General features: G+C 42.6%; 1 protein-coding gene across 4 annotated transcripts in view; it reads right to left on the reverse strand.

The window, feature by feature from the left end:
- The window catches only part of LOC115125157 (voltage-dependent calcium channel subunit alpha-2/delta-1), a 191,920-nt gene that overhangs the window by 66,470 nt on the left and 97,866 nt on the right, over positions 1-27,584 (reverse strand). For 2 of the 4 annotated variants that reach the window (XM_065022511.1, XM_065022510.1), the window contains exons 11-32: positions 23,918-24,076; positions 23,446-23,550; positions 22,789-22,867; positions 22,599-22,648; positions 22,231-22,320; positions 22,040-22,114; positions 21,806-21,886; positions 18,745-18,819; positions 17,786-17,845; positions 14,217-14,273; positions 13,702-13,773; positions 13,485-13,546; positions 13,048-13,124; positions 9,048-9,108; positions 8,726-8,820; positions 7,958-8,039; positions 4,935-4,997; positions 3,267-3,370; positions 2,138-2,224; positions 1,913-1,980; positions 1,768-1,806; positions 1,603-1,674 (exon numbers count right to left, since the gene is read on the reverse strand). In XM_065022511.1, the coding sequence (XP_064878583.1) occupies positions 1,603-1,674; positions 1,768-1,806; positions 1,913-1,980; positions 2,138-2,224; positions 3,267-3,370; positions 4,935-4,997; positions 7,958-8,039; positions 8,726-8,820; positions 9,048-9,108; positions 13,048-13,124; positions 13,485-13,546; positions 13,702-13,773; positions 14,217-14,273; positions 17,786-17,845; positions 18,745-18,819; positions 21,806-21,886; positions 22,040-22,114; positions 22,231-22,320; positions 22,599-22,648; positions 22,789-22,867; positions 23,446-23,550; positions 23,918-24,076 (1,713 nt within the window). Of the gene's footprint in view, positions 1-1,602; positions 1,675-1,767; positions 1,807-1,912; positions 1,981-2,137; positions 2,225-3,266; positions 3,371-4,934; positions 4,998-7,957; positions 8,040-8,725; positions 8,821-9,047; positions 9,109-13,047; positions 13,125-13,484; positions 13,547-13,701; positions 13,774-14,216; positions 14,289-17,785; positions 17,846-18,744; positions 18,820-21,805; positions 21,887-22,039; positions 22,115-22,230; positions 22,321-22,598; positions 22,649-22,788; positions 22,868-23,445; positions 23,551-23,917; positions 24,077-27,584 lie in introns of all 4 variants that reach the window. The other 2 variants (XM_065022513.1, XM_065022512.1) reach the window with 1 other exon arrangement.

Consider the following 27,584-nt stretch of genomic DNA (forward strand, 5'->3'; position numbering starts at 1 on the left):
GATATAGTAGGATATATATAGGATATAAGGAGTATAGTAGGATATAGTAGGATATATAGGATATAAGGAGTATAGTAGGATATATATAGGATATAAGGAGTATAGTAGGATATAGTAGGATATATATATAGGATATAAGGAGTATAGTAGGATATATATAGGATATAAGGAGTATAGTAGGATATATATAGGATATAAGGAGTATAGTAGGATATATATAGGATATAAGGAGTATAGTAGGTTATATATAGGATATAAGAAGTATAGTAGGATATAGTAGGATATATAGGATATAAGGAGTATAGTAGGATATATATAGGATATAAGGAGTATAGTAGGATATATATAGGATATAAGGAGTATAGTAGGATATAGTAGGATATATATATAGGATATAAGGAGTATAGTAGGATATAGTAGGATATATATATAGGATATAAGGAGTATAGTAGGATATATATAGGATATAAGGAGTATAGTAGGATATAGTAGGATATATATATAGGATATAAGGAGTATAGTAGGATATATATAGGATATAAGGAGTATAGTAGGATATATATAGGATATAAGGAGTATAGTAGGATATAGTAGGATATATATATAGGATATAAGGAGTATAGTAGGATATAGTAGGATATATATATAGGATATAAGGAGTATAGTAGGATATATATATGATATAAGGAGTATAGTAGGATATAGTAGGATATATATATAGGATATAAGGAGTATAGTAGGATATATATATAGGATATAAGGAGTATAGTAGGATATACAATGCAGATTCAGCATGACTTTAGACCACATGAAATGTATGAAAACATCTGTCCAACTTTGATACAGGGGTGAACTCTCTCTTTAATAGGGGTTAGCATAACAGAGTGGGAACCTCTCCCTTTCTCTCTCATACTGTTCCAGAGAATAACCCTTTACTCTGCTGGAGAAGCAGACTTCTGTACTACAGGAGCTTTTAAACACACTCTAACAGGACACAATGGGCTCAGAACGATGCCATACCCATGTCATAATCATGTCATAAGGCGTAGATATGACCTATTTGAGTGAGTGATGGATTGGAGTCATCCAGGTCAGATGGAGCAGGGATGGAGAGAGGAGCAGGAGAAGAGATCTGGTGGCCAGCCAAACCAATGAAAACCTCTTGGTACTCATTCCAACAGGAGTGTCTTGGCTTTAAGACATTGGATTTATGTCCTACTAACTTCAGGATACTGTAGATGCCATAGAGCCATTTTCATTCAGATCTGTGCTTTAGATACTTGTTTGTTGTCATGCCAAATATGATATGGCATTCGGTATTAATGAGTGTTAGAGAAGCAGAGGACAATAAAAGAAAATCATATCTTATCATGATAGTCAGAGGGGTTGGCTAAAAGCATATCCAGATCAGTTTCCACAAGGGCCAGTTTCCTGGAGACAGATTAAAGCTAATCCTCTCCATTGAACATGTTTTAGACCAGGACAAGGCGTAATCTAGGTCTGGGAAACTGTCCTATAGCCAGACAGAATGTTGAACCTGCTCTGGTAGAGCAAACATACATCTCTCTGACAGAACAAGCTGATTGGTTGATGGAGACTCACCTGCGTGATATACTCATCCTGATTGGACATCAGCAGGAAGCCACCATCATCCAGGATGACACAGTCAACGTGCTGCAGAGAGAGAGAGAGAGAGAGAACATCAGTCAGTATAGAACATTATCAACATTTCAAAATATTTTTCATAAGTAAGATAAACCATAGTACCTTATTATTCTTCAGACAGCCACAGATTTCATCCTTGCACTGCAAACACATCAGAACACACACCACCATGTATGAAGGGCAACTTGTTGAGCAAACAAAATATAAGTGATAGTTTCTTAACTATGGGGAAAAGTGTTTCTCTTACGTTGACTTTGATGGTGGCGTTCATGAAGTTGTTCATCCAGGCGGAGACGTTCAGTTTCACCCCCACCACTACAAGACATATTCAGAAAGACTTTTTCATAGCCCTTTAGAGAATGATCTATAGATGTTTCATCTCATTCTCCAAGCTGTCAGTTTTACTTCAGAAGTACCCACTGCAACAACTAAGCACCCGGCTAAGGGGATGGGGACAGTATTGTCCACTCACCAGCTGGTTTGAGGTTGACTCCATCTATGTTGAGGTCTACAGCCTTGCTCACCAGAATACCTGACTCATAGCCTGACTCCCTGCTCTCTGCAGCAGAGAGAGAGTGAGGGAGAGCAGAGGAAAGAGTGTCAACACATTCACATACAGTGACACTTGTTTGACAATGACAGTAATTGTGTGAGGCTTGGTAAGAATCATGTCTGATGAATATAATCTTTGTTTGTTTGGTCTGATGTAACTGGACAAATGGCCTTAAATTATGTGTGGCTTGGCAGTATGAGTACATACTGCAGTATAGTATGAGTGAAAAACAGAATCTTATACTGAGGGGAGACAAGGATTCTTTAACTCAGAGATCTGGTCTATAGAGTACTGTAATACTACAGGGACATACATAGAGGTGGAGTCAAAAGTAGCAGAGAGAGAGAGAGAGAGCTAATATGAAAAATTGTGAGTGGAGAGAGGAGGAGAGAGGGGAGAGAAAGGGGAAGGATAGAAGAGGGGGATGGAGAGAAGAGGGGGACGGATGGAAGAGGGGGATGAGAGAAGAGGGGGACGGATGGAAGAGGGGGATGGAGAGAAGAGGGGGACGGATAGAAGAGGGAAACAGATGGAAGAGGGGGACGGAGAGAAGAGGGGGATGGAGAGAAGAGGGGGATGGATGGAAGAGGGGGATGGAGAGAAGAGGGGGACGGATGGAAGAGGGGGATGGAGAGAAGAGGGGGACGGATGGAAGAGGGGGATGGAGAGAAGAGGGGGACGGATGGAAGAGGGGGATGGAAAGAAGAGGGGGACAGATGGAAGAGGGAGATGGAGAGAAGAGGGGAACGGATGGAAGAGGGGGACAGATGGAAGAGGGGGATGGAGAGACAGATGAGAGGAAGCAGAGAGAGGGGGGACTAGAGGGCCTCTCATCTCAGATCTCAGCCAGTAGAGAAAGCCGTTCGTCCCCAGAGAGAGGTTTGCTGACAGACCACATTGAGGAGAAGACACCGTTGGGTCCCTGTGTGTGTGTGTGTGTGTGTGTGTGTGTGTGTGTGTGTGTGTGTGTGTGTGTGCGTGTCTGTGTGTGTGTGCGTGCGTGCGTGCGTGCGTGCGTGCGTGTGTGTGTGTGTGTGTGTTAACCCACTGTTGAAGTATGGAGCGGTGAAAATATAGATGTTGTTATCCAGAGTCCTCTTGTAGAAACTTGAGTCATAGGTCTCAGCATTCTCTGTCCACTCCTCTCCAGCACTGAAACACACACAAACACATGCTCACGCATACATGTATGCACATTTTTAAGACACAGATGTCTAAAAGATTTTACTCAGATACAAGGCTACACATTGATCAAAATAACAGTCACACCCAACACACTGGAAAAATGACATGGAATTGGCCCAGAGATAAAGAAAACATATGTTTTTTATGAACATATTCTTTTACATATTTCCTTCACATGCAATAATAAATCAATTCAAGCCAGTCATAAAAAGCTCTATACAAAGTTGTTTTCTAACTGGTGATGTGCAAGTTAAATTGCATGTTAGATATATAAATATAAGATAAACCTTTTTACTAAGATCACCTGCCTAAATTCAGACAAGAATAACAACCAATGAATAACAACCAATAACAACCTTTCCTTAGTAAATAAATCACAGAAAAAAAACTACAATTATAGCTACAAACCTAGTACAAACTGCTGCACTCTAACAATCAACAAGACTGATTCCCATTTGACAGCTAGATGATATACACTGTAATGATAAAAATCTTCAGACAGAAGAGATAAAGAGAAAGAGAGAGAGACAAAGAGCCAAAGAGAGAGACAAAGACAGAAAGAGAGAGAGAGCGACAGAAAGAGAGACAATAAGAGAGAGACAGAAAGAGACAGAGAGAGAGAGACACAGAGAGAGACAAAGAGCCAAAGAGAGAGACAAAGACATAAAGAGAGAGACAATGAGAGAGACAGAAAGAGAGACAGAGAGAGAGCGACAGAAAGAGAGAGACAATGAGAGAGAGACAATGAGAGAGACAGAGAGAGAGAGAGAGACAGAGAGAGAGACAGAAAGAGAGACAGAGAGAGACAGAGAGAGACAGAGAGAGAGACAGAGAGAGAGAGACAGAGAGAGACAGAGAGAGACAGAGAGAGAGAGACAGAGAGAGACAGAGACAGAGAGAGACAGAGAGAGAGAGACAGAGCGAGACAGAGAGAGACAGAGAGAGAGACAGAAAGAGAGACAAAGAGAGACAGAAAGAGAGACAGAGAGAGAGAGAGACAGAGAGAGAGAGATAGAAAGAGAGACAGAAAGAGAGAGAGACAGAGAGAGAGAGCGACAGAGAGAGAGAGAGAGAGAAAGAGAGACAGAAAGAGAGAGAGACAGAGAGACAGAGAGAGAGACAGAAAGAGAGACAGAAAGAGAGACAGAGAGAGAGAGACAGAGAGAGACAGAGAGAGAGACAGAAAGTAGACAGGGAGAAATAGACAGAGAGGAATAGAAAGAGTCCATCTGTACGGAGCACGTCACCAGTGTATGTGAACTATGTTCTAGGCTGGACTAATGTTCTGTAGGTGATTTGGGAGAACCGACTCTCCATGAAATGTGAAATGATCCAGCAGAGCAGGTAGGGAAGTAAAACAGTATCATATCCAGACCAAACCAATATACACTTTAAAATAGCTTTGTGCATCAGCCAACTCCTACCTGTATTAATCCCCTGTCATGGCTTCTTAAAATAGGAGTGGGCCACAGCACCTACAGTTTGGGATCGGGCTAATCTAAGTAACTCGGAAGGAGACATCTGAGCATACCTTCTGGGATAGACTCTGGTGATCCCTCCATCAGTGGCTACAAACCTGGCCAGAATCCCACCCCTGGGAACAGAAAGAACACACAGGTATCAATCACAGTTCAATTGATGAGGTAAAGAGGTAAATCGAAATCGACCAAAACAATGTAATTGCCATGGAAACTCGTGGGGGAAATGGCCGTGGGGGAAAGATCCCGAATCTCCTCATTGCCCCCCAGCAAAATTAGCCTATATTTAGGTTATTGTTAATATAGTGCATTCGAAAAGTATTCAGACCCCTTCACCTTTTCTATATTTTGTTACGTTACAGCCTTATTCTAAAATGGATTGCATTTATTTTTTTCCTCATCAATCTACACACAATACCACATGATGACAAAGTGAAAACAGTGTTTTAGAAAATGTTGCAAATCTATTAAAAAAAACGGAAATATAACATTTTTATAAGTAATCAGACCCTTTGCTATAAGACTCAAAATTGAGCTTAGGTTCATCCTGCTTCCATTGACCATCCTTGAGATGTTTCTACAACTTAATTGGAGTCCATATGTGTTAAATTCAATTGATTGGACATGATTTGGAAATCCACACACCTGTCTATATAAGGTTCTACAGTTGACAGTGCATGTCAGTGCAAAAACCAAGCCATGAGGTCAAAGGAATTGTCAGTCGAGCTCCGAGACAGGATTGTGTCGAGGCACAGATCTGGGGAAGAGTACCAAAAAATGTATGCAGCATTGAAGGTCCCCAAGAACACAGTGGCCTCCATCATTCTGAAATGGAAGAATTTTGGAACCACCAAGACTCTTCATAGAGCTGGCCGCACAGCTAAACTGAGCAATCGGGGGCGAAGGGCTTTGGTCTGGGAAGTGACCAAGAACATGATGGTCACTCTGACCGAGCTCCAGAGTTACTCTGTGGAGATGGGAGAACAGACGGATCCTTGATGAAAACCTGCTCCAAAGTACTCAGGACATCAGACTGGGGCGAAGGTTCACCTTCCAACAGGACAACGACCCTAAGCATACAGCCATGACAACGCATTCTGACAAAGCTCCAGAGTTCCTCTGTGGAGATTGGAGAACCTTCCAGAAGGACAACCATCTCTGCAGCACTCCACCAATCAGGTCTTTAAGGTAGAGCGGCCAGACTGAAGCCACTCCTCAGTAAAAGGCACATGACAGTCCTCTTTCAGTTTGCCAAAAGGCACCTAAAGGACTTTGACTATGAGAAACAAGATTCCCTGATCTGATGAAACCAAGATTGAACTCTTTGGCCGGAATGCCAAGCGTCACATCTGGAGGAAAAATGGCACCATCCCTACAGTGAAGCATGGTGGTGGCAGCGTCATGCTGTGGGGATGTTTTTCAGCAGCAGGGACTGGGAGACTAGTCAGGATCTAGGGAAAGATGAACAGAGAAAGGTACAGAGAGATCCTTAATGAAAACCTGCTCCATAGTGCTCATGACCTCAGACTGGGACAAGGGTTCACCTACCAACAGGACAACAACCCTAAGCACACAGCCAAGACAAGACATGAGTGGCTTCGGGACAAGTCTCTGAATGTCCTTGAGTGGCCCAGCCAGAGCCCGTACTTGAACCCAATCGAACATCTCTGGAGAGACCTGAAAATAGCTGTGCAGCGACACTCCCCATCCAACCTGACAGAGCTTGTGAGGATCTGCAGAGAAGAATGGTAGAACTCCCCAAATACAGGTGTGTCACGCTTGCAAAGACATACCCAAGAGGACTCGAGGCTGTAATCACTGCCAAAGGTGCTTCAACATAGTGCTGAGTAAATGGTCTGAATACCTTTGTAAATGTGATATTTCAGTTTTTATACTTTTCATAAATTTGCAAAAAATTTGAAAATCTGTTTTTATTTTGTCATTCTGGGGTATTGTGTGTAGATCGATGAGGGAAAAAACTGCAATTTAGTCAATTTTAGAATAAGGCTGTAACATAATAAAATGTGGAAAAAGGAAAGGAGTCTGAATACTTTCTGAATGCACTGTATGTGTATTTCACACTATATTGAGGTAAAATTACTATGATGCTTGTATGGGATGCCAACCTCAACACGTTCATGTCATCTGAACCAATAAATTGCATTTACAGTTATAATTGACTGACTACCACCATTGATTTCTGTATGCTAGCTATACTAACGGGAGTTAGCATTTAGCAGTCACTTCTAAACCTGAAAAGGGACAACTTCTAAATGTTATGCAGCGAAAACAGCCAAATATCCAAATAACACTTAAGTAACCACATTGTGGGTTTGTTACAATACATACTGTAAATTATGACGGATATGTTAAAACGGATTTGTTCAAATCAGATTTGTTGAATGTGTGCCAATCTGGTCAATGGAAGCATCGCCTCATTTACCACATCTATAACAGAGGCTCAGGGACCATCTAGACTAATCACAGAGGCATGAGCTAAATATTCCACTGTCTTTGAAGCCCACCTCGCTCTCCCAGGAGAAATCACTAGTCCATCTGAACAGTGTGTGTCTTGGAGAGCCCTACAAAGAGGCCTACACATCACTGTGTCCAGAACATTTGAAAATAAATTGTTGTATTCCCTGAGAGTCACTTCTCTTTATGTCCTAATTCTTTGAGTTCAGTAAATTGTTCTTGTTTATGTGAGCATGTGTGTGTATGGCGTGATGAATGCATGTTGAGGTAATTACTGTGGTGTCTTCAGAACACACCATGTCTTGGCATAGCTGGTCCTGTGTCTTTCTTTGATCATATTTTACTGGTAAAACACAGACAAGACTCTCATAGCAACAGACATTAGCAAATAGCAGTACTAGCTGCCTGGTGTTTCTCCAAAAAGACATCAACAAGATGGGGAGTCGACTAACTGTCTATATGACTCATGTAACTGACTCAATGTGTACATGTAGATGATGCCCTGATGGCGGTCATGTGTGTGTGTGTGTGTGTGTGTGTGTGTGTGTGTGTGTGTGTGTGTGTGTGTGTGTGTGTGCGTGCGCATGTGTGTGGCACTCACAATGACTGCTCCTTCCACAGTTTGACCAGATCAGCAGTCAACCCAGCGTCCAACAGCAGCCTACTGACCAGAGTCACATTACCTAGACAGGAAGACATTGTTACTCAAGTATCTTCCACAGTAAACCCCTTGGTAAACTGCAAGGATGACACATAGGAGTTTAGATGGCTTGAGCTTGCTTAGACAACACAGAGGACATTGCAATCCATTAGCTTAAGAATTTGTTCTTAACTGACTTACCTAGTTAAATAAAGGTAAAATAAAGTAATAAAATAAAAAAGCTGACACCGAGGACATTGATAGGATCTCCAGTAGCTGATACCCATTAGATGATGACACTATAGAGGTTCTGAGTCACACAGTAGCATGACAACATCAGGTTCTAGAAGCTCAGTCGATCAGGATGATATCAGACTACACTAATCCAATGCCTACCGCGTTAGATAAGGTTGATGTCATTCCTGGCCAGACCAGACTAATCAAACGCCTCTCTCGGACCTTCACAGGGCTATGGAACACCATAAAAAAGTGGTGGGAACCCTCCTGACTCCCCCCCACTAAACCCTCCCCCTGGGTGGGCATAATAGAGGAATTCCATCTGTGTGTGTGTGTGTGTGTGTGTGTGTGTGTGTGTGTGTGTGTGTGTGTGTGTGTGTGTGTGTGTGTGTGTGTGTGTGTGTGTATGTGTGCGTATGTATGCGTATGTGTGTGCGTGCATGCGTGGGTTGTATGTGCGCCTGCGAGTGTTAAACAGCCACGGTAACTTACATGGCTCTTCCAGTGTGTTTCTGTCTATGAACTGGTTGAAGTCCAGGAGGAACTGGGTGTTGTTGTCGTTGTCTTTCAATCCTTTGCAGTACTCCCTACAGAAATAGCAGACGCTGTATATTAGATACATTACATCTCAAATTCAACCTCCGTACAACATCAAACTCCTTCTATAACTTCTACCTAATTCTACACCGTGCTCCTCAATCCCAGCATAAACTGTGGAATAACCAGATACTCCTAGTGAGTACACTTCAGGAGTAACAATGGTTCAACATGGAGGTGGTGGAGGAGATTCAGATGTGCGGCTGTAGCCACTCACCTTGGGGCGATGAAGGTGTATCCCAACTCATCAAACATCTCCACCCGCAGAGTGTCCATGGCTGAAGAGAATAGAGAGGCATCTTTAGAACCTTACACACTCTGTAGAGCAGGATTCATGGCCTATACAGCACACCAGACCGATCATTATGGAAATAAAGAACTGAAAGATGAATGAGTGAAACAAGACATGACAGAAAAAGAGAGAGAGACAATGATTATGGAGACAAACTCCCATCCATCTCCCACCCATCCGACTTTTCATGGCTGTTAGGCCAGTACACTCTGCTGACTGTCACTGACAGGCCTTATCTAAAACACCGCTGTCCATTAACTCACTGACAGGCCTTATCTAGAACACTGCTACCCATTAACTCACTGACAGGCCGTATCTAGAACACTGCTGTCTATTAACTCACTGACAGGCCGTATCTAGAACACCACTGTCCATTAACTCACTGCCAGGCCTTATCTAAAACACAGCTGTCCATTAACTCACTGACAGGCCTTATCTAAAACACCGCTGTCCATTAACTCACTGACAGGCCGTATCTAGAACACTGCTACCCATTAACTCACTGACAGGCCGTATCTAGAACACTGCTACCCATTAACTCACTGACAGGCCGTATCTAGAACACTGCTACCCATTAACTCACTGACAGGCCTTATCTAAAACACCGCTGTCTATTAACTCACTGACAAGCCGTATCTAGAACACTGCTACACTGCTACCCATTAACTCACTGACAGGCCGTATCTAGAACACTGCTGCCCATTAACTCACTGACAGGCCGTATCTAGAACACCACTGTCCATTAACTCACTGCCAGGCCTTATCTAAAACACCGCTGTCCATTAACTCACTGACAGGCCTTATCTAAAACACCGCTGTCCATTAACTCACTGACAGGCCTTATCTAAAACACCGCTGTCCATTAACTCACTGACAGGCCTTATCTAAAACACCGCTGTCCATTAACTCACTGACAGGCCTTATCTAAAACACCGCTGTCCATTAACTCACTGACAGGCCTTATCTAGAACACTGCTGCCCATTAACTCACTGACAGGCCTTATCTAGAACACTGCTGTCCTTTAACTCACTGACAGGCCTTATCTAAAACACTGCTGCCCATTACCTCACTGACAGGCCTTATCTAGAACACTGCTGCCCATTAACTCACTGACAGGCCTTATCTAGAACACTGCTGTCCTTTAACTCACTGACAGGCCTTATCTAAAACACTGCTGCCCATTAACTCACTGACATGCCTTACTGATGTCCATTAACTCACTGACAGGCCTTATCTAGAACACTACTGTCCATTAACTCACTGTCAGGCCTTATCTAGAACACTGCTGTCCATTAACTCACTGACAGGCCTTACTGATGTCCATTAACTCACTGACAGGCCTTACTGATGTCCATTAAGTCACTGACAGGCCTTACTGATGTCCATTAAGTCACTGACAGGCCTTACTGATGTCCATTAACTCACTGACAGGCCTTATCTAGAACACTACTGTCCATTAACTCACTGTCAGGCCTTATCTAGAACACTGCTGTCCATTAACTCACTGACAGGCCTTACTGATGTCCATTAACTCACTGACATGCCTTATCTAGAACACTGCTGTCCATTAACTCACTGACAGGCCTTATCTAGAATACTGCTGTCCATTAACTCACTGACAGGCCTTACTGATGTCCATTAACTCACTGACAGGCCTTATCTCGAACACTGCTGTCCATTAACTCACTGACAGGCCTTACTGATGTCCATTAACTCACTGACAGGCCTTATCTAGAACACTGCTGTCCATTAAGTCACTGACAGGCCTTACTGATGTCCATTAACTCACTGACAGGCCTTATCTAGAACACTGCTGTCCATTAAGTCACTGACAGGCCTTACTGATGTCCATTAACTCACTGACAGGCCTTATCTCGAACACTGCTGTCCATTAACTCACTGACAGTCCTTACTGATGTCCATTAACTCACTGACAGGCCTTATCTAGAACACTGCTGTCCATTAAGTCACTGACAGGCCTTACTGATGTCCATTAAGTCACTGACAGGCCTTACTGATGTCCATTAACTCACTGACAGGCCTTACTGATGTCCATTAAGTCACTGACAGGCCTTACTGATGTCCATTAAGTCACTGACAGGCCTTACTGATGTCCATTAAGTCACTGACAGGCCTTACTGATGTCCATTAACTCACTGATATGCCTTATCTAGAACACTGCTGTCCATTAACTCACTGACAGGCCTCACTGATGTCCATTAACTCACTGACAGGCCTTATCTCGAACACTGCTGTCCATTAACTCACTGACAGAGTCCTGGTTCATCTCAGCCACATACTGGTTAGAGTGATGACAGGTCAATGTGTGATGATAATATAATACTTAGATCTGTCCCTTTTACTTGTAGAGACATACAGTTGAATTCAGAAGTTTACATACACCTTAGCCAAATACATTTAAATTCAGTTTTTCACAATTCCTGACATTTAATGACTCCAACCTAAGTGAATTTAAACTTCCGACTTCAACTGTATATGAGGTGCCGGATAGACAGGGAGAAAAGGTGCGGACTGAAGTGATGGAACAAGCAGACAAGGGGAAGAGGAATACTTGCCCTTCTGCCCTGTAGTGACCCCAGATAGAGAGAGAGAGAGGGAGGGAGCGGGAGAGAAAGAGAGAGGGGAGGGAGGGAAAGGAAGGAGATAGAGAGAGAGAAAACAGAACCATTGGGATGTCTTATCAAATTCATATTACAGCAATATAAGAAGTCTTAAAAAGAAGGGAAATCTGATCTAAAACAACCACGCTATCCAAACAGAGAGGTGCTACCATGCAGAGACATGCAATACAGTACATTACGTTCTCAGAACATCCTCAGTTACTCCAGCACAGTATCTGTCTCTCCTATTATTCCATGTGACAGGCTTTGGCTTTGGATTTCACTATGTTCTTTCCAATAGAGTTCCTACACTCATAAAGACATCAATGTCCATCAATCAATCCCTTCAAAGAAGACATCATGAGAAAAACGTCATTAAATTGATACAGTCATGCCAGCAGTCTGTGGAACCGTTTACTGATGGTTCAGTATGAAAAGGTTCATGACTATCTGGTGCATAATCAAAGAATTTCAATAGCATGTAAAACATGACAGGCAGATTTTAGGACATCTCATGTACAGACTGGGAAGGGTAGGAATCACATGGACCTCAGCTGTTCTCTCGTTTACTCTCTGTCAATACAGATTTGTCATTCCTTTTCCCTTCTTTCCTTGCATCTCGTTTCACCTCCTTTTGTTTCGCTCTGTCACTGTGTAGAATTAATATACTTCATCATGCAAACGCAGATACATGATCATGCAGAGACTGGACGACAGATAAGGAACAGTGAGTTATACACCAGGAAATAGACTACTTGCCCCATGGAGCTGTACGGATCCCATGAAGGGGCAGATAGAGGGAGGACAGGAGGGGAACATTAAAGTCAAGAGAGTTGGATAGTTTGTAGAGGTGGATTTATCTTGTACATCAGAGGTACAGTACAGGAACCATGTGATAAAGCCTCTATGAGTAGTTATAAACCAGATCTGGGTAGAGAAAGAGGTGCAGACAGGCAGGCTGTGTAAGGTAACATGCCTCCTCTGCCCTCAGATTCAAAGAAAGGGAACAGGGGAACAAGAGATGGAAAAGAGAAAGAACAAGGAGGGCGGGGTGGAGTGCATCAAAGATGATGGAGGGAGGGAGGGAAGAAGGGATAGGAAGTATGTGATCTGGGAGAGGGTGATGGAGAGGGAGAGTAGGGTGAAGGGAGACAGAGAGAGAGAGAGAGAGAGACGTCAGCCGACTGGACCATGGGGCCATACTACAAAGGACGAACTTCGGCAAAACTCACTAATTTGAGAGAGCAAAGTTGATGTGGTGTGTTTCTTTTGTGGCTGCATGCCTGGGTGTGTGTGCTCTCACCCATGGCCTGTCTGATGGTGTCTCCCAGTTTGGCCTGTATGTAGTGTTCACTGTAGGTAGGCAGGACCAGGGCCAAGCTGCGGAAATAAAGGTCTTGTCATTATATAGGACCCTGTCCTTTCTCTGTTGACACACTGATGCTTGGAAAAACATGTTCTATCCACAAGGTGACAGAACACTGAACATCTGCATTTAAACACATTTCAGTAGTTGAAAAAAGGGTTTTACTGTGATGGAGAGGGACAGAGAGTGCCCCCTACAGGCCAGACCTGATCATATTCATGAAGTAGAGATGTTAGACACGTTACAGCAACCTATCTAATCCTTTCAGATCACTACACGTTTGTAGTGCCCCCTACTGGCCAGACCAGGAGATATGGCAAGGGGTTAAAGATTGTTTCTGGACTGGGTCAACATCTTTCAGTCCTCCTGCCTACCTGTAGTCTGTTCCATTGACCTGAGCCCAGGTGTACGTCCTTACTCCTCTGTCGATGTATCTCTGTCAGCAAACACACAGAGGTGTTAAAGCAGTCATAATCCTAAATCGAAAACTACATGTAACTTACTTCAACCTAAGTCATGCACTGATGTCACTAGGAGATGTATAAGTGAGAATTAGTACTATTATGTGTCTTACATTGGTGCTGATCTCACCTCATCCTGAGTTTTAACTAGCGTCTCTATGGTCTCTTCACCTGGGTTCCCATCTATCATCATTCTCCTGATCTACACACACACACACACACACACACACACACACACACACACACACACACACATAATGCATGCATGGTTTTGTGTGTGTGAAAGATAAAATAAATATAAAAAGATATCTTCTTCAACTGTACCCGTGTCAAATGTGTGAACGGTTACAGGGTCTGATCTCAATACCGTTCTCTCTCAAAAACACAGTGCACATCTGTACACCAGCGAGAGAGAAAGAGAGGAATAACAACAAGGAGATCGGTAGCACATCTATGTGCTGAACCTCCCTCTTGGAGTGTCTATGTATATGATAGAAGCAGGATGAAAGGAGAGGGAGCGACAGACAGAGTGGGGTATCGACTGCTTCTGTAAACATGTCCTCTCATTTACAGCCAGTCACTGTATGAATCACACTCAATTGACTGGAGACTGGACACAACTAACACCTGTGTGTGTGTGTTTACCTGGACTTTGATGTCGTTCTCCAGTTCAGCATCGAGGAAGTCCAGAGTGACAGGTTCCTGGAATTTAGGATTCTGAGGAGATGTGAGTGTTTAGTCTGGTGGATGAGTTACCACGAAACACACACACACACACACACACACACACACACACACACACACACACACACACACACACACACACACACACACACACACACTCTCTCATTCTTGTATATTCAATAGCATGACTTGTTTGATATCGGTCCCCCTGAAGCATGTTGAGTTGCTACAGTGAGTTGTAATGAAATGCAGTAGACCAGTAGAAGCCCAAACAGATATATTTGACTAAAACATATACATTTCAGACATTGCTTACATTTGTATATGATCACGTCTCTCTATTTTGCGTGGGAATACATGGAAACAGATTTCTTTAATAAAAATTACTTGGAGCTCATTTCCTGGTATATTTACAGTCTTTAATATCCAACAATGAAAATGTAAAAACTAAAAACTTGCTCAGAAAACTTGGGAGGCCAAATAAAATCAGCGCCGCCAGTTGGGAAACCCAGTAGACTGTGTAATGTTTCAGTCAGGGGTTCTTAGCATGGCGTCATGCCATAGAGTAAAACTCTGCTCCTTACCCTATCCTGTTATTGTGTTCTACAGTATATACTGTACATTCAGACAAAGAGCCTAGTTTATACAGCTGAGAACCAACTGACCCGGAATACTCCAGCTTGTGTGTGTGTGTGTGTGTGTGTGTGTGTGTGTGTGTGTGTGTGTGTGTGTGTGTTTGATACAGACTAACTGTAGACTGTGTTAATGTCAGTAGTTAAACCCTCAGTGCGTATCAGGGACTTTCTAATGTTATAAAGTAGCAGCAGTAATCCAGAACTACTTTGTTAAAGCACCAGTAAATGGATGGAACCTGATACTCTGTCTCCTAGCAACGCTGCTCTACCTTTAGACTGTATACACGTTTTAGAAGGTTCATATGGATTTAGTTTCTGCAAAAGCTACATAAACACACTGTGATGATGATGATTAAATTATCCTTACATTGGATGAAGAGACAAAAGACGGAACAGTGGAGAAAAAGGAGGATGATGAAGAGGATCTCAGCATGAAAAAATAAAATAAAATAAAAAAATTGTTAGAGGCCATAAGATGATACAGAACATATAAGCACATTAAATAAACAGTCAAATTAAGGAGAGAGGATGAAACCTATAATATACAGAGAAAGAAAGAAAGAAAGAAAGAAAGAGAGTCTCAAAGTGAGTGGGTGGGTGAGAGAGATCAAAATCCAACTCCAAATGTAGCGAGGGATTTGCGTGATGAATATGAAATGGGTTTTCTATTCAACCACAAATCACACACATACTGAAACACAAGAACAAGAGAGAAAAGAGAGAATGTGTTGAAAGAATCCAAGGTCACCTCCATATTCACACACCCCTCTGTTTCTCTGATCACACATGCACACGCAAACAGATCATACACAGTAAGATTGACCATGCCCTTTCACTGGAATGCTTTACAGTGATGTACCACAGGGATTATGGACATGATTTACAAAGCAAGTGTATGATTTGAATATAAATAGGAATTCATGACAATAGTGCACAGATGGACTCATACAGTTTCATGAATTGATCCATCAAGTCCCAGTGAGAAAGACAAACCAGTAGCAGTACTAGGAAGGGACCTGCTGTAACCTGTTCATGTCATCATGTGTTAGTTCAGTCTCCCTCCCTCCCTCCCTCCCTCCCTCCCTCCCTCCCTCCCTCTAGGACCTACACTTCTCCCTCCCTCCCTCCCTCCCTCTAGGACCTACACTTCTCCCTCCCTCCCTCCCTCCCTCCCTCCCTCCCTCCCTCCCCCTCCCTCCCTCCCTCCCTCCCTCCCTCCCTCTATCCCCCCCCCCTCCCTCCCTCCCTCCCTCCCTCTAGGACCTACACACTTCTCCCTCCCTCCCTCCCTCCCTCCCTCCCTCCCCTCCCTCCCTCCCCCTCTATCCCCCTCCCTCCCTCCCTCCCTCTAGGACCTACACTTCTCCCTCCCTCCCTCTAGGACCTACCCTTCTCTCCATCTCCCTCTCTCACACACAGGTGCATACACCCAAACTTCTAGACAATGACACAACATAATGACAACATGACAGATGGCTTAGAGGAAAGAAACAGTTTAACAGAACATGTGAAAGAGTAAAAAAAACAGTGGGAAACAGCGAATTATGTGACCGTCTGCTTGACTAATAACAACTAGTCACTATTACTTTCTATTCCACCCACCGAGTATGGCTGCTCTAAGACTACAACAGCAGCAGGAAAACACTGACCACGCTACTGTTCATCTGAAGTGCGTTTACTGATTGGAATGATTCAAAATTCAAGAGGCTCTCTCACATCTGAGCCATCTTTGTTGCAGGCGCATTGTAACAATAAAATTCATGAAGGAAAAGAGAAACCCGCACACTGCTCTGGATAGTATCACTATTTATTATTAAGCTTTACGTATCGGCCTCAAGGCCTTCGTCAGAACTTTTGTGAGTGCTTGTAATTTGCACCCTTAAGTAGACATTGCTCCACCCACATCCATTTAGTGCATGGAATGGGGTTAGATTCAAGGAAAATTACATGTGAATTTGATAAATATTCAAATAAAACTTATTAAACACTGATTGGAAAGATTGAAAATTACGCTTTGGTTCGTTCAACCTTTTCTATTCAATTGATCTGAAATCAAATAGCAGTGTGTGCGTGTGTGTGTGTGTGTCTATAGTGTGTGTGTGTGTCTATAGTATGTGTGTGGGGGGGGTTGGAGGCGTGGCTTATTGGGATGTGGCTTCCAGGTTATTATTTTTGCCAACCTGTGAAAGTGAATGTCATTATTGTGGTCTGTTGTTCCTTATTCAACTTGCCAGTGTCTGTAATGATACTTGCATAAGTGCATGCGATACTAAAGAGCCTGACAAGTGTTTTAAGTTAAGGTATACAATGCTTGGTTACGATATTGTTGCTACTTAATATGAAAGTCTTGTGTAAAGAATATGTTCAGAAACATAACTTCATGTTATTGAATCAACACAATTTCTTGATATATACATAATGTATTTAATTGCGTATAACCCTTAGGTAATTCCATATTAAAAAGTGAACTTGGAACAAGATGAAAACATGGGATGTATTTACATGAAATATTAGTTTGTATTTGTTATTTATTGGGTTTAACCAAAGGGGGAAAGTAAGTTGAGTGCTGAAAGAAATAGGTTGCAACTTAAAATATAGGATTGATAAAAATCAAATAAAACAGTTGACATTGAATCATATATTTGGTTTCAACAAATGTAGTATTTTTTAAATGAGAAAACATAACTCATTTACTTGTAACCAGTCAAGTAATTTTCTTCGGTTGATCCAAGGAGTCATATTGTAGTGTACCATCACTTTAGCAGAGTTTACTGGACACACACACTCTAATCAATGATCTAACAGTTAAAGACCAGCCCTAAGGGTTACTAGTCTACATCTATAATATGTTCTACTAAAGGACATCTACTATCTCTCTATCCTACTCTCTCTCACCTCATGGAGTGTGATGGCATACGGCTTATTGAGTCTTGTCTTGTGGTTACGGATCCTTTTCTAACAGACACATAATGAGAGAGATGCAGGGAGCTTTTCAGTGGGAGACAACATCTCCATTTGATAATATGAATTCATTGGCCAGGCACTATTATCTCAATAGAATATACACGTTAACACATACAGTATGTGGCCAGGCGGGACTCAAACCCTGACCGTTGCAACCTTCAACTAAGGGGGGTGTCTGTAGCATATTTCAGCTTGGTGAAATCACATTAGTCTGAACAAGGCCTTCTGATGGCATTCATCTCTCATCCCCTCTCTGTAACAGACGTGAAGACTGTTTCAAACCCTGACTGACACACTCACACACATGCTCCCTCCTTAGGAAACCTATACAACGCTGTACAAGACCTCCAGTCACATTGAAACAGTTCCCCTTGAAAGAGGCTGCACGCCTTTACACACACACATGAACACCCTGTGTATGCTGTGAATTGCTTAGGGTTACGTGCCAGTGCATGTGTGTGTATGAATAGATTGGATCCATGAGTGTGTGTCCATGTTGATTAGTGTTTTGAGGATGTGGTTGGATGAGATGTTAACATGTGTCCCAGGCCTTGTTGAACACAACAAGCCCCAACAGAGAGCCTGCGGGCCTGGGCAACACATGGCCCTCTGCAGCCTGTCAAGTCCTGGCCAGGCGGGTGTTGAGGAGGAGGTCGGTAGAGGAGGAGAGGAAAGAGGGGAGGAATAGAAGAGGTACTGTAGGGAGGAGCAGTGGGTTGTGTTTCTCTAAAGGTGGCTCAGGAGCATTATGGTGGCCTGTGGTTAGACATACTGCTACGATCATGTGTGGGTTCATATGAACATGAATAGCAAGCATAGTAGCACCTCAGAATGAGTTGGGATTGTAAGACATGTGGTAACAGAATAGAAGAGGTAGGGATAGTATATACCTTAGGTTGGAGGTTGGGGTGTAGCAGTACATATCCATTGGGGTCGATGGCAAAATAATAGCCATTAGGTCCAATCTGAGGAGTGGAGGAACAGAGAGGGTTGGTGGAGACAGTTGAACATATTTTGTATGCTACAAGGAACATGAATGTGTACTCACTACATCCCTGTTCTGGGTTATTAGAGTATCGATCATAAACATGATTGAGTTCATATGATAGAGGGCAGGGCTGTCAGAGTAAGTCTGTTATTTTCAGGCAAATAATTTGGACAAAAAAAAATGATACGAGCACGTCTTGTTTATGACGCCGTTGACACCAATTGTGAAATAAGGCCACAATCCGTAAATTATTTATTCGGAACAGGTTACATTTGTTTGTCTTCTCGCATGCGAAAATAAGCTGTAGACCAATATAAATTGTTATCTGGGAAACTGCCTCTGACAGGTCTGTGGGTTCATAGTGTGAATTCATTCATTCATCAATTGCTCTCTGCCTGTTTTTTTCCATTTGCAAAGCATCAGTGCAGCACCATATTCATTTAATCAATGTGATCACATCACACCAGAGCTATACAGGTCGCTCTCGCCGTTGAAATGTCCCATATTCATTTAATCAATGTGATCACATCACACCAGAGCTATACAGGTCGCTCTCGCCGTTGAAATGTCCCATATTCATTTAATCAATGTGATCACATCACACCAGAGCTATACAGGTCGCTCTCGCCGTTGAAATGTCCCATATTCATTTAATCAATGTGATCACATCACACCAGAGCTATACAGGTCGCTCTCGCCGTTGAAATGTCCCATATTCATTTAATCAATGTGATCACATCACACCAGAGCTATACAGGTCGCTCTCGACGTTGAAATGTCCCATGTTCATTTAATCAATGTGATCACATCACACCAGAGCTATACAGGTCGCTCTCGCCGCTGAAATGTCCCATGTTCATTGCCAATGATGTACCGCAGGGGTTCCCAAACTTTTTTGGCCCACGACCCCATTTTGATATGAAAATGTTTTCGCAACCCCAAAACGGATATAATCAACGGCCAAAGTTTACTTTTTTAAATTGAGTCTATGACAGTCTATTACAAATCAGTATGACAGTACAGTACTTTTGACACTACAATCTGAAGGAAGTATGGTTTAAAGTGACTAAACTCCATAAGAAAGGTATTAGAAAGTTCAGAAGGTCATCAGACAATACTTTTGTATGATCTTCTGTGTAGAAAAGAACATCATCATTAACCACGTTTCCATCCACAGTTTTATGCGACCAAATACAACACAAGTTTCAGTACAATTTTATAAATGCCGACAGATCATCTTTTTGTGTCAGTATAATTAATTATGCCAGAAATGGCGGTGGAAACACCTTTATGCACAAATATAAATATAACCATCATATGGAAGTAAAGTTGGAGTCACGCGATGATGGTGTGTGGTCCTCCCACCGCGACTATGGAAACCATGCAGTTTATTTGGCTACAGATAAAATAAGTTACGATGAACTTCACAGGGTGGTGAAAGTGCACAGTGGTCTTGATGCTCAGTAGAGCTGAAAATGCGATGGAAACACATTGAACTTTAGATTTTTATTTGGTGCATGAAAACATATGTGAAAAAGTACAAGTTGTTTGCACTACATCATCACACACTGGTTTTATCTGCAACAAGACCGTTTGGTGGAAACATCACTGGTGGGAAACGGCATTCCTTATGCAGATTTTAGAATATTTGTATGAAAATTGGTCACCAGTTGGACCCTAGCTAGTGACGATGTTCTTCTTCATCCAGCCTGATTCTGTGCCTGGTCCACTATGCTCTAACGAGTCCTGCGTAGCTTGTAGAAGGAAACAGAAACCATACGTGTCTCAGAGTCTTATCTTTCAGCGACGGGGTCATAATATTTTGTAGCTTAAACGGTTCAATAGAAAGAGACACATTAGTAGGTAGAAAACAGAAACCGTTCCGTTCATCACAACTCCATCTAGGGCTACCGAGGTTACCGATGTAACTATTTTCTATTTATTTTATTTCAACGTTTCTCTCAAAACCCCTTTTTCAAATTAGGTGAGCCCTAGTTTGGGAAACGCTGATGTAGCCTATTTTATAGCCATTCAACAACGAAGAGGATCGATCTATCCTTCTCTCCTCTAATAGGGCTTATTAGTTTTATTAAAAAATGCTCAAAATAAGTTTCAAACTATATTGCTGCTCGTTTGAGAGCTATGAGGGGGAAGAGATGGGCCAGGGGAGTTGCCAGCAGAGATGCGCAAATTGCTCAAGAAGGGAACAGTGACGTAAACAGAGAGTTGTGTAAGTTAGAAGTTAATATAGTGATATATTATTGGCCTGCTAAAGTGAATCTAGGCGGCCACCTGTGCTATAGGCAACCCTAAAAGGAAGAGACAAAAAACTGTCCGCCTATTTAGATAAAGCACTCAAATTAAAATACATAACCTCCCACTGCTTCATTAAAATTCATCAATGGCTGATCATTAGGCTATAGACAGGTTACGTGCTTCTATTTTCTAATGGTTGTCAATTTCATCTTCATATAGCCTATATCACAGCTGCCTACATCTCCCCCTTAAAACGTTCCTTGTCCATTTCTAAGATAAGCTACATTGATTTTGCATTATCCTACAATGGAGGCTAGTTTTTGATATCCGACAGAAAGGATTTGAAGCTAAGGCAAGTTTTTTAATACGTTTTTTGGGAAAGAAGAAATGTGATTTGCGTATGTGTCTGAGTGAGATACGCCTCAGGTGGCTTTGATTGATGGGCCCTTTTAGGTGTGTATGTGTGCGCGTATAAGTTCGCTAATTCTCTATGTCCATTCAGAAAGTTTCCTAAAATGGACTAAGCCTGTATGGAGGGAAAAGCTCATCAGACTTGTTGTGAATGGTTTTAGTGTGTCTAAAACCAAATCTGTATTTTTTCGGAATTTGGACAAAAATATCAACATTTGGTGAGAAAAGGCCTTGACATTGAGACGGAACTAAGAGAATAAGGAGTGTTCTGGTGTGTTAGTGTGTGTGTCACTCACAGTGTAGCGCGGTGTGAGCTTCTTGATGTCATCTAGTGACACGTCAATCCCCATCACCCCTAGGATCAACTGGTTCTGAATCTGAGAGGGAAAGATCCAGGGAGTTCAACATTTTCATTTCAAATTGAATAGTAAGAGTCATGTTGACTTAGAGGCTATTGGTGTCTAATGCTGGGATTGGATTATTTTAAGAAAGAATTGGTGTGTGTGTGCCTGCTTGCGTGTGCGGATTACCTCTAAACCCGATTCATCTTTATACTTGGTCTTGTTGAAGACAGGTAGGGTTCCTGTGATGACCAGACCTAGCTCCTAACACACACAGACAAAGAAAGCTAAATGTAAGTCATCGTTATTGGGTTCCAGAAACCTCCAGCGTGGAGGTAGATTTTGGTGAGATGCATTGTGGGATAGAAGTGATGTGATACCAGAGCGTCAAGGTAGACATTAGTCCACTGGACTTGCTTGGCCAGCTGGTCAGCCAGAACCATGGGTCTGCCCAGGACATCCAGGTACTCCTACAACACACAAATAGACTCTTTTGAATACAATTGAGTCATTTAGCACACGCTCTTATCCAGAGCAACTTACAGGAGCAAATAGGGATAAATGCCTTGCTCAAGGGCACATCGACAGATTTTTCACCTAGTCAGCTTTCGGTTACTGGCCCAACACTCTTAACTCCTATGCTACCTGCCGCCAAATACACACGTTTAAGACAAAGTCAACCACATACACATCGAAATAAATGAAACACAAACACAAACACAAGTTCATGCAGAATGCTTATTATCACCTGAGTGTTGATGCGTATGGCTCCAATAGAGGGAATCTCATAGAAGTATCCTGGGAGAAATAGACAAAGGACTAAGATCAGGACATTAGCTATCTACATAAGCAGACCCAACATGGAAACTCAAATGATACACAGCACTACCAGTGCTTAATGTTTAGCACAAACAAACAACAACAACATGGTATCCTACCTTTATTAGCACAGGCCATCCACTGGACTGGACCTTTATCATAGTTGTGTTGACCCACTGAGAAGGTGAAGATACGCACCTAGAACACAGAGCCGTGTGTATCTGTTAAAGACACATCCACGTTGAACTGTAAGGGTGTGTGATAGAAGTTAAAAACTATAGTTAGGTACTGTGTCTGAGAGGTTATTATGGGCCATAGAATATCAACTCTAACTAGTGGGAAGGACTACTGTTACAGTGTACACAGGGATTGGTTTGTGAAGGGCTGAGGATGGTGTTACCATGTTCTCTCTACCTCCCACCCTCACAGTCTCCTTTCATGTGCTGAGCAGAAAGAGCAGCTTTGGCAGAGATATCATCACACACTTCATATCTGCTAGAGAGGATGACTGACAGTAACTGAGACTGATCTGTGTGCGTGCGTGTGTGTGTTTGTGTGAGTGTGTGTGTCAGTGAGTGAGTGAGTGTGTGGGTTAGTGTAGTGATTATCTGGCCTCCACCTGTATAAACCATAGGATCAGCACACAGAATACTCCCTCAACATCCAAACAAGCCATCACTCTGTTTCCCTTCATCATTCAGACCTGCTTTCCATATTTACTACTATCGGTCTCCGACTAGGTGGATTATACATTGTATTGTGTGTTGAAACTGTACCTTCTTGTCAGCGTTGTATTTCTGCAGTATGGCCGACGCTCTCTCCTCTCCTCCATCAGTGAACAGCATGATGATCTTGTTACAGTTGGCTCTAGTGATGTTAGTCTGTACAGAGAAACCACGCCATATAGAGAATATGGGTTGCCAATCCTAACACACCTGATTGTGCTTAGGAAGGTACTACTGAGTAGCTGATGACTAAAATCAGGGTAGTAAAAGACTGGAGTAAAATCCTACACACCCAGGAGCTTGTTGGTCACTGGGCTAGAAAGTAGAGACATACCCGCTATAACCAGCAGAGGGCAGTGTCTCATCATAATCTATCATAAGAGAAAGAGCAGAGCTCACAGGTGACACTTTGTACATTTTACATGAAGTATGTTCCTGAAACTTCAATGTACATCTGCTGGAGGGTTGTCATTATACCTAAATGTAACAACTGTGTAATACTTCTAAACAGAGGGGCTCTTACTGCATAGAGCTGTTCAAAGGCAAACTCAAATCCCTTGGTGTAGTTGGTGATGCCTTTAGCAGAGATGTTCTGAACCGCATCCTTCAGGATCTTCTTATTCCTCACGTTGGCCTGGACCAGGTGGTCAAAACACGCTGTGTTATTCACCCTGGTGTTGAACTGGTAGAGGGAGACAGATAGAGGTTAGACATTTACGCACGCATGCACACACACACACACACACACACACACACACACACACCTGGCCATGACTACTATCATGCAGTGGTAAACAAACACATTCATCAAGTGTTGCGAATTACTCTGCATCCTCTCAACTTCATGATCTGGTACCATGGAAACAAGACTCCCTCTACTAGCACACTCTCATTAGAGTGGAAATAACACACACACACACACACACACACACGCACCCACACGCACACACACCTTGGCAGCCAAATCAACAGATGCTCCAGATTGAGTGCTCTGAGACCTGAGTAGAGGTATTGTACCTGTTAGAATGGGGGAGGCTACAGATATAAGACATACTTACTGACACACAATATCACTGTTTTGATCCCAGTAATAATACAATGCAGAGAGAATAGCCATGGTACAATTGTCTTTCTCAACAATGCTGCAACCCATCGATCTGAACCAATCAATGTGCCTGTTAATCAGAAAATGGGGACAGCAGATACATGCATCCATGGAGACTAGCAGAATCTGACTAGGTATGTGCATGCATGCGTGTGTGTGTGTGTGTGTGTGTGTGTGTGCGCATGTATCTGCATTCGTGTGACAACTTTGATGTTTCTAACTGAGTGACAGAGACACCACTTAGACTGGAAGGCAATTTCAAGGCTTCGCTTGCCTGACATGCAGACTGAGCTTAGGAGACAGCATGGAAACACACACACACACACACACACTACAATGTGCTCTTTAATCACCTAATCTATTAAAAGGAGAGGAGGAGGGTGAGAAGAAGGGTGGGAGGAAGAGAAAGAGGAAGTAAGAGGTAGAAAGGAGGAAGGGAGAGGATGAGAGAGAGGAGGTGTGTAAAAGAGAAAGTATTTCTCCTCCATATATGTCTAATTAATTCATGCTAGGAGATACTTCATAGCCTTATCCAGTGCATGAGACAATTTAGTGGGCATAATGAGTATTCATGTAAATGTGAGAATTTCCATGGGTAGCATATCCGAGACTTTAGCTGCGCTCAATTGAGCTTGCGTGGCAGAATGGAACCAATGGAATAGTCCCAAAAGTGCAAACACGCCCATCTGGCACTCCAAGAGAGCGTCTGCTAAATGACAAAAACATACATATATAGTACCAGTCAAAAGTTTGGACACCTACTCATTTAATGGTTTTTCTTTATTTTTACTATTTTCTACATTGTAAAATAATAGTGAAGACATCAAAGCTACGAAATAACACATATGGAATCATGTAGTAACCAAAAAAGTGTTAAACAAATCTAACAAAATATATTTTATATTTGAGATTCTTCAAAGTAGCCACCATTTGCCTTGACAGCTTTGCACACTCTTGGCATTCTCTCAACCAGACTCTCCCCCCACATCTCCACCCCATTTCCTATATTTCCACAGACCAAAAATATAAACACAACATGAAACAATATTTTTATATAAGTTCATAAAAGGAAATCAGTCAATTTAAATGTCTTCATTAGACCCTTGGATTTCACATGACTGGGAATACAGATATGCATCTGTTGGTCACAGATACTTAAAAAAAAAGTACGGGTGTGGGTCAGAAAACCAGTCAGTATCTTGAAACATGGGGCCATGCATTATCATGCTGAAACATGAGGTGACGTGCATTCAAATTGCCATCGATAAAATGCAATTGTGTTCGTTGTCCGTGGCTTATGCCTGCCCATACCATAACACCACTGCCACTCTGTTCACAACGTTGACATCAGCAAACCGCTCGCCCACATGAAGCCATACACGCTGTCTGACATTTGTCTGGTACAGTTGAAACGGGGAATCATACATGAAGAGCATACTTCTCCACCGTTCCAGTGGCCATCGAAGGTGAGCATTTGCCCATTAAAGTCAGTGATGACGCCGAAACTGCAGTCAGGTCAAAACTCTGGTGAGGACGACAAGCACAGAGATGAGCTCCCCTTAGATGGTTTCTGACAGTTTGTGCAGAAATTCTTTGGTTGTGCAAACCCATTGTTTCATCAGCTGTCTGGGTGGCTGGTCTTTGACGATCTCGCAGGTGAAGAAGCCGGATGTGGAGCTCCTGGGCTGGCATGGGTACAGGTGGTCTGCGGTTGTGAGGCCGGTTGTACGACCTGCTAAATTCTCTAAAATTACATTGGAGGCGGCTTATGGTAGAGAAGTGAATATTCAATCCTCTGGCAACAGCTCTGCTGGACATCCCTGCATTCAGCATACCAATTGCACGTCCTTCAAAACTTGAAACATCTGTGGCATTGTGTTGTGTGACAAAACTGCACATTTGTGGCCTTTTAATGTCCCTAGCACAAGTGGCACCTGTGTAATAATCATGCTGTTTTATCAGCTTCTTGATTTGCCACATGTGTCAGGTGGATGGATTATCTTGGCAAAGGAGAAATGCTCACTAACAGGGATGTAATACATTTTTGCACAACATTTGAGAGAAATAAGCTTTTTGTGCGTATGGAACATTTCTGGGACCTTTTATTTCAGCTCATGAAACATGGGACCAACACTTTACATGTTGAGTTTATATTTTTGTTCAGTATACAGTATATATAGACTGTATAATATTGTATGTCCATTATGAATGTGTTTCAGTGTTTTTGTATGTAATTCCCTTGTTCCCCTTGTGATCTTATTAGTCCCGGTGAGAGTGTGTGTGTGTGTGTGTGTGTGTGTGTGTGTGTGTGTGTGTGTGTGTGTGTGTGTGTGTGTGTGTGTGTGTGTGTGTGTGTGTGGATCAGGAGAATGATGATAGATGGGAACCCAGATGAAGAGACCATAGAGACTGTGTGTGTGAGAGAGAGAGGTGGGTTGGGGTTGGATTACAGATTACACTGAGCAGAGAGCTAATCTCTAGTCCCTAATCCCAGTACAGCCTCCCTGTTCACTTAGGCCACAGGACTACCTAGCTGCAATTGGCTAGCTAACAACACTGAACTGGCAAGAGAAAAGAGCTGAACACACACACTAAGACAAAGATATCTGTATTAGTCTGACAACCCAATAACGTTAGGGATGTGTGTGTCCAAATGTCAGTTTGGTCCCTAGGCTGCTGTTAATGAACAAGGATACATTGGTAATATTAGAGATGAATGAATTAGTGTCGGGTTATAATACCCACAGGACAGGAGGATGGTGTGGTGTGTGTGTGTGTGTGTGTGTGTGTGTGTGTGTGTGTGTGTGTGTGTGTGTGAGTGCATGCGTGAGTGAGTGAGCATGCGCTCATGATGTGGTACTAGGAGGACACCATCTGACCAGTTGGTTTAAGGTAATCCAATAACAGATAATGAAAACATATCATTGAACGGCAGGACTGTGAGGGGACCAACACAGACACACTGTAACACACACATTATTTTTGTTGTTGTATTGTTTGTAAATCTTAGTATAACAAATGAGTGTGACTGTTCTTGTCTATCAGTGCTTTGTTACTTGTCATGTTGTGTGTTTTTTTGTGGACC

The sequence above is a fragment of the Oncorhynchus nerka genome, linkage group LG9a, assembly GCF_034236695.1.
Source record: "Oncorhynchus nerka isolate Pitt River linkage group LG9a, Oner_Uvic_2.0, whole genome shotgun sequence".
NCBI lineage: Eukaryota > Metazoa > Chordata > Actinopteri > Salmoniformes > Salmonidae > Oncorhynchus > Oncorhynchus nerka.